Source organism: Lipotes vexillifer, unplaced genomic scaffold (genome assembly GCF_000442215.2).
Source record: "Lipotes vexillifer unplaced genomic scaffold, Lipotes_vexillifer_v1.1 scaffold712, whole genome shotgun sequence".
In the NCBI taxonomy this organism is placed as follows: domain Eukaryota; kingdom Metazoa; phylum Chordata; class Mammalia; order Artiodactyla; family Lipotidae; genus Lipotes; species Lipotes vexillifer.
Window position 1 is genome coordinate 595,994 of NW_006775660.1, and position 14,625 is coordinate 610,618.

The window sequence follows — 14,625 nt, forward strand, 5'->3', positions numbered from 1 at the left end:
GTTCCTAAAACGCATCTCAGTTTACGTGCCCGGTTCCCTGTATATTAATGTGATGCATGAGTTTTAGATTTTCTCTTTATCACTGTTTTTTTTTAAATTTGGTTACGATTTGCCTTGGTATGGTTTTGGGGGGGTTGGTATTTATGTTGCTTGGGATTTTATTCCAAAATCCATTTTGAGCATCTTTTATAAACATGTATTTGTATATTCTAAATTAATTGAAGAATTTGGGGATTTTTGTTAGAATTATATTTAAAGACTCTATTAACTTCAGCAAGTAGGATGGTAACAGTTTATTTTATAAGTACTTTTCTAATGAATGGCTCTTAATTTTTAGGAGTTATTTAGGGATTTTTGGTATCATTGCAGTTATATATGTCTGTATTGAAAGAATGTATTCCCTTTCTCCTATATTTACCTCTAAATTTTATATTATGTAGTATTTTTAATTTAGCACTTAATTTGTTGAAGTATTGACAACAAATTAAAGACTTTAAGTTAAAGTCTTAACTTTAAGACTAAACACTTAGTTTTTTGATTTGCATAATTAACCAATTCAGGTCAATTTAATTTTTTCAAAATATGGTTACACATAGCTATAATAAAATGAGGTGAGGCTGCTCCTGGAAATCTCCACGCCTTTCCAAGAGCCCTGATGATATGTCTGCCTCCTACCCCTTACAATTCCCTTACTCTTCTCCCTTCAGGGAGAAGGTGTTTTTAGAGCATGAGCTCTCCCTTCTCCATTCCTTGATTAATGAATAAAGTTTCTCTGCTATACCAAAATGTGTGTGTGTGTGTGTGTGTGTGTGTGTGTGTGTGTGTAAATAATAAAATGAGTTGTTTGTATCCATATTTAGGTTGAAACTCATGGTGTTATCCCTTTGTTTAAATATGTAAAGTGGTCTTCTAATTACAGTTCATTTCTAAGATAATACTTTGGTTTTGACCATAAACTATTTTTGCTTTGAATTTAATAAGGACTTAGCAGAGTGAAACATTAATGGCAGACTCTTCATTATCTCATGTTCTTTTTTAGGCCTGATCAACCCCGAATAACCAAAGATGTAATTTGTTTTCATGCTGAAGATTTCTTAGAAGTAGTTCAACGAATGCAGTTAGATTTACATGAACCTCCACTGTCCCAGGTATATTTTAAACTGTTACTATCTTCAATTTAATTTTTATTGTGGAAAAGACTTACTGGTATTTCTTGTTTTGTTTTGTTTTATTTTAGTGTGTCCAGTGGGTTGATGATGCAAAACTTAATCAACTGAGGAGGGAAGGCATTCGCTATGCCAGGATTCAGCTGTATGATAATGACATTTATTTTATTCCAAGGAATGTTGTTCATCAGTTCAAGACAGTTTCAGCTGTATGCAGTTTAGCATGGCATGTTCGTCTCAAGTTATATCACTCAGAGGAGGACATTGCTCAGAATACAGTTACTCATGAAACATGCACATCACCAGATTCCACATCATCAGTTCTTGGACCTCACACTGACAACATGATTTGTGCTGTAAGCAAAACCTCCTTGGATTCTGTTCTTTCAGACAAACTTCATTCTAAATATGAATTACAGCAGATTAAACATGAACCTATTGCAACTGTAAGAATCAAGGAAGAACCTGTGAATGTTTATATTCCTGAAAAGACTGGAGCACCAAATAATATGGATGGCAAGAATGTTAAAGCAAAATTGGATCATGTTCAATTTACAGAATTTAAGATTGATGTGGACTCTAAATTTGAAAATAGCAACAAAGATTTAAAGGAAGAAATGTGTCCTGGAAGTATCATAAGTCTAGTTGATACAAGGCAACATAGTTCAACACATTCAAATCAAGAGAGAAAAGATGATAACATTTTGTGCTAAATTTGTATATACCATTTAAAATTGTCTTTTTTCTTAAACTTAATAATGTAATAAAGATTCGTGAATTCTGAAAGCAAGCCAAGAACTTGCTCCCAAGTCTGTTACAAATTATAGTTTATGTAGCTTTGTAACATTCCTCAGTGCCTGTCCATAACTGTGAAGTATCAAAGCACTTAGGGCCAGATGCACTGTAAACATTGCAGGTTTAAACAAAAGGAGTCTTTAAAAAAATCATTTGAGTTGGAGTTGTAGGTTTTAGAATAGAACTGACATTAACATATATATATCTATATATATTTTGTGATATGAGCCAGAATTCTTTTTTGACAATTTAAGGCTTTTCCATAGAGCTTATTTATACCGATTTTCCCTTCATTTTAAATGTGTCAGCACTGTAGTGTAAATAGCTTTAAAAAAAACCCTTTTTAGTGTGATTTATACTGAAATGTGAGCCACTTAATAAAGGTTCATAATAACATGTTTTCTGTTGGGTCTGCAAAAAAACCCCACCAAACTGACAATTCAGTTAAATCATTTATTCGATCTATTATGTTTCTGCCGGTATATCCACTTAGAGTGCTAATGGACTGCAGATGTATGTATTCAAATCTTGTGAATATTTAAATTCCCCACACTGTACAAGCATTTTTAGAACCAAGATTCAGTTATGAAAGCATATTTATATGTGTGTGTGTATGTATGGGAATATATATATATGTTATCATATTTTGCATAACTTCTTAAATTGCTGAATAAGATGAATATGTGAAACTTCCTATACTCCCTGGAATACATTTTTAAATATTTATATTCAACATTAAGAGAGCAGTTTAGGTAATAGAAACAATTTTATAAGTTGGGAGAAACAAGGTCTGTTAGTGATATTTAACCCTTTAACTAATGAAGTTATGTGACCCAATTATGTAGCCCTATAACGTGAATTTTCTTTGTAGTGTATGAAATAAGAAGTTGAGAAAATTTTCTTACTAATCAGCACCCATACTATACCTAATAGTAGCTGAGAAAAAATGTTCAGTTACAGAAAGTTTAATTCTGAGCAGTTAAAATCCTCTATTACATTTTTCTTGAGGAACAGAAGGAAAATATGGCAAATACAAAATATTAAAATAAGGGCAGTGACTCAACTGCCATATACAAAGAGATAACTCAAAAAATAAGATTTGTTACCTCATCTTTCTAAGCATCCCTCTCCCTACCCTAGCAAGGTAAACAACTTAGAGTATTTTTTTCTTTTTTTCAAAAGAAGCTCTAGAAAGTAAAATTGGGATAGGAAACAGGATTGCCAGTGCCTAGCTAAAGATGATTAAAACAAATCTCTTCAATAATGGACTTCAGCATTGTTTCAGATTGCTTCCATTACTGTAATTAAAAGTCAAACAAATGTCATCAGTGTATGCTTTGATGTTAGGAACTCTGCTGGTTGCAAATCTATTTTCTTTTACTTGAATTTGGTATTTTTCTGGGCTTATACTTTGGTTGATTACTTTCAGATGGGGTTCTTTGTGCTGCCTTTTGAGCTAGTGTGTTGCTATTCCACTTTGAGTGGTTTCTGCTCCAGCCTCATTTGTGGTACCCATAAAACTGCTTATCTCTCTGGTCAGGGAGAAGCTTACTTAGAGGCATTTCATCAGGAAAAATAAACTGCAGCATTGATGTCATTTCTGGCCTCCAGTTTAAAAGGGTAGGCAAATATTGTAAGGAAATCTCAGTGGTTAGTAGAAAAATCAGTATATTTGCAACATAGGAATTTTCATGACGTAAGGAAAGTATAAATCATGCAAATGTAAATAGGGATTTTGTTTTATATATTACTTATCCTGCTCCTCACCACCTTTATCTTCTATTTTTAGCAAAATTTATGTATTTTCACCTACCTTTTTGGGAGACAAAAGTTTATAACAAACCAGTATTGAAAATTGAGAGAGAATGTGGTAAAAATGTTTAGGTTTTTCTTTCTTTAAGTGAAGGGTAACATATTTAACAAGGTTCGTTTTAGCTCCAGTTTTCCAGTGTCATACACATAGATGCATGAGACCATACTGCAATAAAATGTCTTTAGGGTATCCCTCCAAAATATATGAGCCTTAAACTTTTAACTTAAAGACATACCTAAAGCAACCAGAGTGGTCGCTTTTAAGTGTAGTTTCCTATGTAAACTATAGTCAAACTTCTCCATATTTTGAAATTTTAATTGTTTTGTAAAATGCATACATCTCTGTGGAGGTGAAATACAAGTTAGTGAACACAGATTTCAAGATACAGCCTTGTCACCTTGAGTAATGCTTATGTTCCTGTCTTATGGGTTATAATTTAAAAATTCTCTTGAGATGCAATCTGAGAAGTTGTTGGCTACGTTTGTTACATACAAATAATTTTTATTTCAATATTGTATTATATTAATGGTTTCCTAGGTAGTACATTCCAGTTCTTATCTGAACACAACTTTTTTTCTGTTAATTCCAGTTTCTTGGACCAGAATAATGAAGCACTTAAGATACAGTTTCTATGTGAACTTATACTATATATAATAAATAGTTGTTATGTAAATTATTAAATTGCCATACAGACCTTTACAAAAAAAAAAACTAAGGTACCTCAGTGGTGTCTGCTACAGTGATTTTTTTCTTTTTAATTATTTTTGTTCATATCCTTTTAGCTAAGTAATATATATTCCATACTCAGGTTAGCTGGTTAGCCATCAAAAGAATTAAGCATTTGTGATATTTGGTTGAAAACTTTACTAAAGCCATATTCATTATCGTCTTTGTCACTACAGCTGTTGACCTTAAATAAAGATTAGGTTGATCTAGCACAACACTCTGTGTGTGTGTGCATGTGCCTGTGCGCGTGTATGTGTATAAGGTTATTGGAAATACTGTTTGTTTCTGCATATATTCATTTTTAATCCATTCTTTAACTTTGTGGGGGGGGTGGTCATGGAGGGTAGGAAATATTTTATTTCTTGGATTAAGTCTTCAAGGTATTTCATTAGTGTTCCTGAGTGTAAAATAGGTTTTTCCCAAATACTTATGGCAGGTAAGATCATCTTTGTAAATAATAGATTTGCACTGTTTTGGTAAATTTGAATTCAGTTATTTTTTGGATAGTTTCATTGTCATGTAAAGCAAATATCTCAGTTCATTTTGCATTTTTAGCGAAGGTGCAGGATTTATTTTTGGAGTTTGAGAGGAATTTTCCTTGTCTTCCACCTTTCAATAAATACTAAAATTGATAACCATAATCTTTTTCCATGTTTTGTAATTATTTTCTTATATTTGACATTTTACTTTCATCTTGTCATATTTAAAAATTCTTGTATCTCTATCTTCAACAGAAACCATAAGATCTTGAAAGTGATTCCAATCTGAAAATCATTTTTACTCTTAAAAATATCAAAAATTGACTTATGCCAACAGAGAAGAATATTAAAGATACCTTAAACAAGGTCGCTAAGCTAGTAAGGTATGGGTGCTGGGATGGCATGGTAAATTGCCTCCCTTCCCTCTAGATATGACCATTTTTATCCCAGGAGGAGGGGACAAAAGTACCATTGTTTTCAAAATACTTTTAGGCTGGTAAAAAGTGACATGATGAGTTTTATCTTTAGAGTGGTAGAACAGCTCTTTCTTAATCTTTCTTCCTTCTGTTTAACTACTTTGATATGTAAACAAAATTTTACTGGTTTTAGAATGTGCTATTTCATTGAAGAGTTCTGTTTGATATGATTGGCTCTGGCAATATACCTCAGATAAGAAAATTAAGAGGACAACTCAGGAGAGGTATAACATCCTTAATCTCTGTCCTGGCTTTTCTGTTCAGTTTTCCCTGTAACCCACTGCATATTGCAGATGGGAGTGACAGCTTTCTAAAGTGTTAAGCACAAGGAACCTAAAAGCAGAGATGTCTTTCCTTTTTAAGTTTACAGGCGTTGTATATCATATTTCTACTGGGAGAGCAGGGAAAGGAGGGGGGAAAACATCTTGCATTTTAGGTTATCTTCCCTTCAGGATTTCAGACCCAATCAGGGAATGTGAATGACCTGAGAACAAAATGTGGGAAACAGAATTACATTAACTAGAAATTAAAACTTACTACTCGTGTGCTTTATTACCATTATCTACCTTCCAAGAACTGCACTATTAAAATAGGAGAACTTTGGATCCTTCAGTACATTTTGAAGCTTAGAATTTATGCATTTATGTCTTGAAAATGTTAAATCTTTACACTTTCCTATAAAGGTCATTGCTATTGTACTACTGACTACTACTAAGTGTGCAGACTCGCAAGTCAACATAGTTGCAAATATTTTGCATAGTAGTGTTTCAAATTTTATTTAGACAGTTCAGTCCCCACCCAGCTGTCAAGTTTCTTCTTCAGATGAAATTTTATGTGAAAAATCTCAAGTCTTAAACCAAAAAATCTTGAGTATGACTTTTATGCTCTTTTTTCCATCTGTCTTCCTGACTAAGTTCTTAGAAATCTGTTTGCTTCACTTCCTCATCTCACTACAATTTCACTTTAACCCTCAAATTTAACCTTTTAGCTGAAGTGATTCTCTCAGTGGTCACCTTTTGACTACCAAATCCAGTGGGTGCGTTTCTTCATACTTCTGTTTAACCCCTGTAACACTTGTTATCAATCATTTACTCATTAAAGCTCTGCATGACCTGTTGTGGGGTTTTTTGTTGTTGTTGTTTTCTGTTTCTTCGGATGGCTTCTTTTACCTCTCCACCATTGTTTAAGGCAGTCTCTAGGCTTTGTCCCTGAACTATCTTCATGACCCCATGACTTTAGTCAGCCTTGGTTTCTCAATCTCTAATGACCCATGTAATCAAATCTAAATTCTTCTCCCTTGCCCCCAAGAATTAGCTGTTCCATTCCCCCCTAATTTTGTTATTGCATCACTCTCTCTCTCTGTGCAGTCATCTCATGGTAATCTGATTTCTCTATCTTTTCCTCTGTGTACAGTTGACCCTTGAACAACATGGGCTTGAACTGCGAGGGTCCACTTACACACATATTTTTCAATAAATACATACCACAGTAGTATACAATCCGTTGGTTGAATCTAAGATTGTGGAACCTTGGATATGGAGGGCCAGAGGGCCAAGTGTAAAGTTATAAGTGGATTTTCGCCAGCGTGGAGGTCAGCGCTCCTAACCCCCACGTTGTTCATGCGTCAACTCTGCCATATATCATGAGATTTTCTTGAGTTGACCCCAGAAATGTTTGTCTTCTTGTTATAGTAGCTGTTCACAGTCATAGTAGATGTTCATCTCACCTAGGCTCTTACAATAGCATAACATGTTCTAGGCTGCCTGCAGTCCTCTGCCCCTACCCCCATTCCAGCCCATTATGTTATCACCAGATTAACCTTTCTAAGACAGATATGGTTGCTACTCTTAGAAATATTACATGGCTCCAAAGAGCCTTTAAGATGTGGCCCTTCCTTTCCAGCCTTATCTACTATAATCTCTTCCATTTGATGTACTCAATTTTCAGCTGTACCAGATGGCAGTACTTGCCATTTCCTTTGTGTACTTTTAAAATTCTTTGCCTTTGCTGGGGAAAATCTCTGCCTCGTATACAACATGGTGAAACCTTCTCTCTTCAAAACTCCAGTTAAACCATCTCTTCTGTGCATCTTTTACTGACTTCATCTGCTCCAACTGTCCCCTCACCTCACAGCTGATATAGATCCAATTATTTCCTCTGCTTCTTGTGTCTGTCCTTTCTTCACAGTATTAACATTTGTTAAGTGTATGTCAGGCTCTAGCTAAACCATGAGTTAGAAGTTAAAAATTTTCTTTATCCCTTTGTGTCCCCAATACCTAATATATAGTACACTTGGTGTTCAGTAAATATTTGAAGGAACAAAAGTTGAACCTTGACTTTATTGGGGTGGACAAACAAATTATATAGGTTTCTATAATTTAAAACGTCCATCTCTGACTTAATTCGTAATGTAATTCTAGAATTGCAACAGAAAGTGGAGAAAATTATATCAGTGGGCACTATAAAGAGATGAAGTTTCTATTTTGTACTTACTGCAGCCTTATAGATAAAGTTTAAGAAGCTACCTATTAGATATCTAGACCCATTGGGCAATGTGGAGAGAGTAAGTATTGTAAAGATAATTAAACCTATAAAACTTGTTCAACTTTTTTCCCTTCAACTAGAGATACACTGAAAATTATTACAAATTAAGGATAAATTTTAACTATACCTAAAATGATAAAAATAGCAAATATAATTTTCTTTTAAATTATTTTTTATTTTTGGCTGTGTTGGGTCTTTGTTGCTGCACATGGGCTTTCTCTAGTTGCGGCGAGTGGGGGCTACTCTTTGTTGTGGTGTGTGGGCTTCTCATTGCGGTGGCTTCTCGTTGCAGAGCACAGGCTCTAGGTGCGTGGGCTTCAGTAGCTGTGGCTCACGGGCTCAGTAGTTGTGGCTTGCGGGCTCTAGAGCACAGGATCAGTAGTTGTGGCACAAGGGCTTAGTTGCTCCATGGCACGTAGGATCTTCCCAGACGAGGGCTCGAACCTGTGTCCCCTGCATTGGCAGGTGGATTCTTAAGCACTGCGCCACCAGGGAAGCCCAGCAAATATAATTTAAGAAGCATCTTAATATCTCATAGTCTGAAGCAGAATTTAACTATTCCTTAGTCATATTTGGCAAGATAAAGTCTGGTTATCTGGTTGTCAGAGAGGCATTCTGATTAAGCTTGTGTTGTTCTCCCTATTGATACTATAAATAAACATTCAAAAATTGAAAATATTGAAGCAAGATGATAACATGCACTAGTTTTCTTTGTCTTTATTCTGTTACAGGAGTGGGACAAGGACATACAGGTGGCACATTTTCACAGACAAAGTTCTGTAAAGCCGCTTCACTGGGATGATATGCTGAGGGCATTTGTAGCAGTACAGCTGTGGGTCATTAAAGGGGGATAGTACACTTGTATAATGTTGAAAATTTCTTCACTAGTCTGCATTTCTCATCTATAAAATAGGGGGTAATACCTATTCTGTTAATTGGTGGTGAAAATTAATGACAGCACATGCCAAATGCTTATCTAGCACATTGCTTGGCATATCATAGACACTACAAACGTTAGCTTCTGATCCTGTAATTAACATAGTAAAAAGAATAGTTAGAGGAGCTGTGTGCTGGGTCACCCTAATTTCACATCTTCACATCACTTCTATGTACTCCTGTCTCTAATTTTGGGCAGAGGATAGGCATCTGGCAAGAGGAAAAAGTTGCATCAAGAGGTCAAAGGTGAGGTATGGTGGAGGTAGGACATCAAAAACAAACTTTCTAGTTCACTATTTTGCTCAGGGATGGCAATTCAAAATCATGTCACAGACTGTCTTTTCCTTATATAAGTGAATTACAAATTTGTGTTTGTAGTGTAGATTATAGTGGTAGTAAATTTGCTTTATGGTATAGGATTACCAGTATGGTTACAGTGTGATTGGCTAACTTTAATACAGGGCAAGCAAAATGAAAGTAAAATATTGAAGTGTAGATCCCTCTCAAGCTTTTAATCCAGTGTTGCCTTTATGTAGCATCTGATAACTGGTATCTTCTGTTGATGCTTTCTATTTTTTTTTTTTTTCTTCAATAGGAAACCTGTTTGTGGAAATAGCATTTGGAGTTAAACTTCTCCATTTACCAATGGGCTAATTTCATTTAATTTACCTGGGCTTTAGTTTTTCTATCATGAGGAGGTTTTTTGGTTTTTTTCTGTGTATGTTCTTTATCTAAGTCACGAATTCTAAGGACACCAATAATACTCTGAGGTATACTCTGCAAACATGATCAATCAAGGATAAAGGAAACCCCTTTGTTTAATGCTAAAAGAACTCTGATAATTTTCCTCTCAATAGAGAGAAATAACTTTTCTTTATGATGCAGGTGCATAGTAATATATGCCTGCCCCTATTTGAAAATGGCTCTATGGTTTCATCTCCTTTTTTGGCCATCACTTCTGTTCATTAATCAATATCAGTTCCTCTTATTTGCTGCACTGTGAAAAAGCAAAGTAGAAACCAGATAATCAAATTCTAAGGTTAATAACTCTTAAAATTACAGTAAGCTGTAGCCCACGGATGGATCTCTACTTCTTGAAGCTTTATGCAACTATTTTTCTTAATGCTTGGAAGCTCTCCATTGGTGGATTTGTGGTCATGTTTCATGTGGTAATGGATAGTGCCACCACAGCTGGTTTCTGTGTTCATGAAATGTTGAATAAGTCGTGGTTCCTTTGAATATTTCCTACTTTTCATATTTTTAATTGCTATAGAAAGTTATTTTGTTCACGTTGCTTTTAATCAGAATTTTTTTTTTATAAATTTGTTTATTTTTGGCTGCATTGGGTCTTTGTTGCTGCGTGTGGGCTTTCTCTAGTTGCAGCCAGCAGGGCTCCTCTTTGTTGCGGTGCGCAAGCTCTAGGCATGCAGTCTTCAGTAGTTGTGGCACGTGGGCTCAGTAGTTGTGGCGCACAGGCTTAGTTGTTCCGTGGCATGTGGGATCTTCCCGGACCACGGCTTGAACCCGTGTCCCCTGCACTGGCAGGCAGATTCTTAACCACTGCGCCACCAGGGAAGCCCTTAGTCAGACTTCTTGATAAGTATTTGCCCAAACCAGTTTAAGTTACTACTTCTCTGTGTTGACCTGGAAATTAATGACTTCACTAAAACCTTTCAAATTTAAGTTTCTTTCTTAAGGCAGAATGTGTTCTTTTTATAAACACCATCAGTAAACATCTCTATTATAAAGGAGGTATCCCATAGCTAAAACCAAGGGGAAGATATTTTTCTGCAATACTTATTATGTATTATTACATTAGTTTTGCTTTTTCCATCTGTAAGCATAATTTCTCTTTTATGTCTCTCATTACTTACTGTTCTAAAGTAGGCTTTAGAATATCTAAAGTGATATTGTGATTTATAATAAGAAATATGTATCTAATCTTCATCCCCGTTCCTGGCGTAGGAATCAGATACCCTTGGAATTTCCTAAGTGATAAGTGTGATTAAGGTGTCTTTTGAGCTTATGTTAATGAGGAGACTCTTGCAAAACTCCTAGGTAACCTACGGATTGGGGCTGGTTGCCAGGGGAACCAACCTAGCGATTAAAGAGTTGAAACTTTCAGTCCCCCTCTCCCCACCAGGGCTGGAGATTGAGTTCAATCACCAATGGCTAATGATTTAATTAATCATGCCTATGTAATCAAGTTTCCATAAAATACCAAAAGGACAAGGTTCAGAAAGTTTCTAGGTTGGTGAACATGAGGAGATGGGTAAAGAGTGGTGTGCCCAGAGAGCATGGAAGCTCTGCACCCCTTCCCCATACCTTGCCTTATGAATCTTCCATCTGTCTGTTCCTGAGTTAATATCCTCTTATAATAAACTGGTGTTCTAGTAAGTAAAATGTTTCTCTGAGTTATGTGAGCTGCTCTAGCAAATTAATCAAATTCAAGGAGAGGGTCATGGGAACCTCCATTCTAGAGGCAGTAGGTCAGAAGCAAGGTGACAACCTGAATTTGTGCCTGGCATCTGAAGTTGCAGAGGGGGTGGAGGGCACGTGCAGTTTTCTGGGACTGAACCCTTAACTTGTGGTATCTGATGCTACTTCCAGATAGTGTCAGAACTGAGTTAATTCCTTGGTGATGTATGGAAAAAACATACACATCTGGTGTCCGAATCAGGGAGGCACACATCAATAACTTATGCTGCTTGAGGTTGTTTATTTACTGTGGCAGTATACCAAGTTAAGTAAGAAGAGTTCTACTTCCTGGGACTCTTTCAGATACTATTACAATTGATTGATCCTCATGTGTGAACAAGTTCGTTATTGTGTTGCCTTTTACATATAATTCTTATCGAACTTCTCTTTTCCTTGGAGACTAGTCCCACATTTCCTCTTAGTAATGTCATATAGAATTTCTGCTTTTGCTTGTTTCATGGCCTAGCTCAGGGGTCAGGAAACTACTGCCAATAGGCCATATTTAGGCCACTACCTGCTTTTTGTATAGCCTGTAAGGCAAGAAAGGTTTTTACAGTTTTAAATGGTTGAAACAAAAATCAAAATAATATTGTGATATGTGGCAATCATACAAAATTTAAATTTCATTGTCCACAAATAGTTTTATTGGGACATAGCCATAGTCTATGGCTGCTTTCTCACCACAAGAGCCGAGTAGTTGTGACAGAAACCATATGGCCCACAAAACTTTAAGTATTTACTATATAGCCCTTTACAGAAGTACTTTGCTGACTCCTGGCCTGATTGTTTACATGTGGTGCTGTTCCTTCTTTTCTCTCTGAGAGATTATACTTAGATGATATTTTCACAAATACAGGTTTTCCTGAACTACAAAACCCTCCTATCTGGTTTCTCAGAGATTACAGCTTTCTTCTGCTTTGAATGTATTAATAATAGATTCCAGTGACCAAATAGTTTAGATCTCTCAATTGAATTAGGAATACCTGATCAAGTCTTGGAACATTATGTTCCCCATATTAACTATCCTTCTTAATCCTATTTTTACATACCCCAAATACTAATATATACCAATTATAGGACAGGGAAATATCTGTAACTGATCAGTTTTTTATTTATTTACCCTACCTCTGTAGTTTCAAAGAGTTAAGCAGTATTAATTTGTAGTGTTGTGGCTGAAACTGTCATATTATCTGTCTTTACAAAGGAGAACTAGACCAAAATGCTATATTTAAGCAATCCTCTCAAGTATTAGCAGCCAGAAACCACTTTTTTGTTAGGTATTTTTTAAATGAACAAAATACTCCTTTAGATACTCCCAAAGCTAAGTGAGGGCTGTATAGTGCAAGAACATCACCCTGACCCTGCTTTAGGGTTATAAGACACTTAAGACTCTTTGGAATTCTTGTAAGTACTGCCACCTACACTTCACTGGAATTGGTTAAGTACCCTCGTAGGGTGATCTATAAGTTTTCAAACCAGGACACTTCTAAGAATGAAAGGGGAACTAACTCCCTGAGACCCCAGGACAACAGGCATAAATTGGACTTTCCTGACATAACTGGGATGTATAGTTCCCCTAACATTAGAAAGAGGCAAGCTTCTGCTCTGTTTTAATATGCTACCTCTAATTTGTTTCAAATAGAAGGCAGAGGTAACAATGAGCTTAGCCTAGATAAAAAACTGTCGAACTCTCAGATTCTTTCTGAATGTAAACATGAAGTGGCACCCCTAATTATTTCAGTAACTGTGTTTTTTCCTTCATAATCGAGAAGCACTATTTACTTTGGTAGTAATGGGGCCATGATATATTAAACTTCTACCCAGATATGTAGATTAAAGGCTTTATATTTACTTTAAATGTTGATCAGATACTTAAAACATTATTCAATAGTCAAGTAGAAAAATAAGATCCAAAACAAACTTTATTTACATAGGACAATAAGGGTACTAATAAGTCAAATATTGAATAATTAAGTTTTGGGTTGACTAGAAGTCCATGATTCACCAAGACTACTTTATGGAAGCAGTATAAAATGACATTTGATATTTTTCTCGGTTCTCTGGCATTCTTCAAGCTTGCAAGGATTCAGAACACTTTAATGATAGCTTGTTGAACAGCAATAAAATGAGATGATGTCCTTAGAAGTCAGTCTCTCAAAAAAAAGACGTTATATCCAAGCTCTATCAAAGCCCCAGCCAGTAAGGCCCATAAAGGAATGAAGACATAGGACAGATTCATGGTAGTAAACTGTTCCAGTTTAGCACAGAGTGCAAGGCAGAAGGCTAATTTAAGTAACATTGCAATGAGGTACCAGGCTTTTTTTTTAATATTGTGTGATCCATGTCGAGGGTCAAAGCCAGACTTACATCGCCCAGCCATTTTCACAATCAGCATGACAAGAAGGATAGTATCAAATATCCAGACTGGAATAAATATGAGGAACCAGTTCCAAGGTGCCTTCTCATCCAGTTTCAACACCAACATGATCAAGAAGAGTAATGTGAAAAGCCAGGTGAGTAGTACTCTCTGAGCCAAGGACATTCTCATTTAAACAGTTTAAAGAGGCTGTTGCAGAGTCGAAAAAAGGGAAATATACCCTAAGAGAAGGAAAAAAAGTCAAGATTGTTTTGATACCAGAAAAATATTTTTCTATTCCTGGTTTACAAAGCTGGCTCTTTCCAGCTTTGTAAAACTCATCTATATTTCTGTTTTGTACTAGTACTGTATGACTGTTACTGGATATGTTCTAATATCTGTGAGGTCTAGTACCTATTTACCATTTTCTTTTCCAGAATATTTTCTACTATTTTGACCTTCCACGTTTTTCAATGCTAAAATCACTAATTCTTAAAAACTTGGAATTTTGATAGGAATGCATTCATCTATAATACTTAGGTATAAGCACTTATTTAATCTTCACATATAGGTTTACAGTATGTTCCATACTTACTCAAGTTTTTTTATCAACGTTGTGACCATTTGGAAAAGGGTAAATAGAATGGGAAATCGGAAGCCAGGCTGCATGAAGTTGGGTGAAGAGTTAACAGAAGATAATGAAATGCAAACAGTTGACAACATTTTATTCCTTTGAAACATTTGGAGAAAAGAAGATGAAAGGTCAGACATACAATGAGGATGACAAAGGAAGGATCAAGGGCTTCCCTGGTGGCGCAGTGGTTGAGAGTCCGCCTGCCGATGCAGGGGACATGGG

General features: G+C 35.7%; 2 protein-coding genes across 2 annotated transcripts in view; one reads left to right on the top strand and one right to left on the bottom strand.

Moving 5' to 3' along the window:
• The window catches only part of RSBN1L (round spermatid basic protein 1 like), a 64,181-nt gene extending 61,802 nt beyond the window's left edge, over positions 1-2,379 (top strand). The window contains exons 7-8 of the mRNA XM_007450089.1: positions 1,040-1,148; positions 1,238-2,379. Coding sequence (XP_007450151.1) covers positions 1,040-1,148; positions 1,238-1,879 — 751 coding nt within the window. The 3' untranslated portion in view covers positions 1,880-2,379. The remainder of the gene's footprint in view (positions 1-1,039; positions 1,149-1,237) is intronic.
• Positions 2,380-13,317: 10,938 nt separating this feature from the next.
• The window catches only part of TMEM60 (transmembrane protein 60), a 4,065-nt gene continuing 2,757 nt past the window's right edge, over positions 13,318-14,625 (bottom strand). Inside the window, exon 2 of the mRNA XM_007450090.1 lies at positions 13,318-14,011. Within this exon, the coding sequence (XP_007450152.1) occupies positions 13,560-13,961 (402 nt within the window). The 5' untranslated portion in view covers positions 13,962-14,011 and the 3' untranslated portion in view covers positions 13,318-13,559. The remainder of the gene's footprint in view (positions 14,012-14,625) is intronic.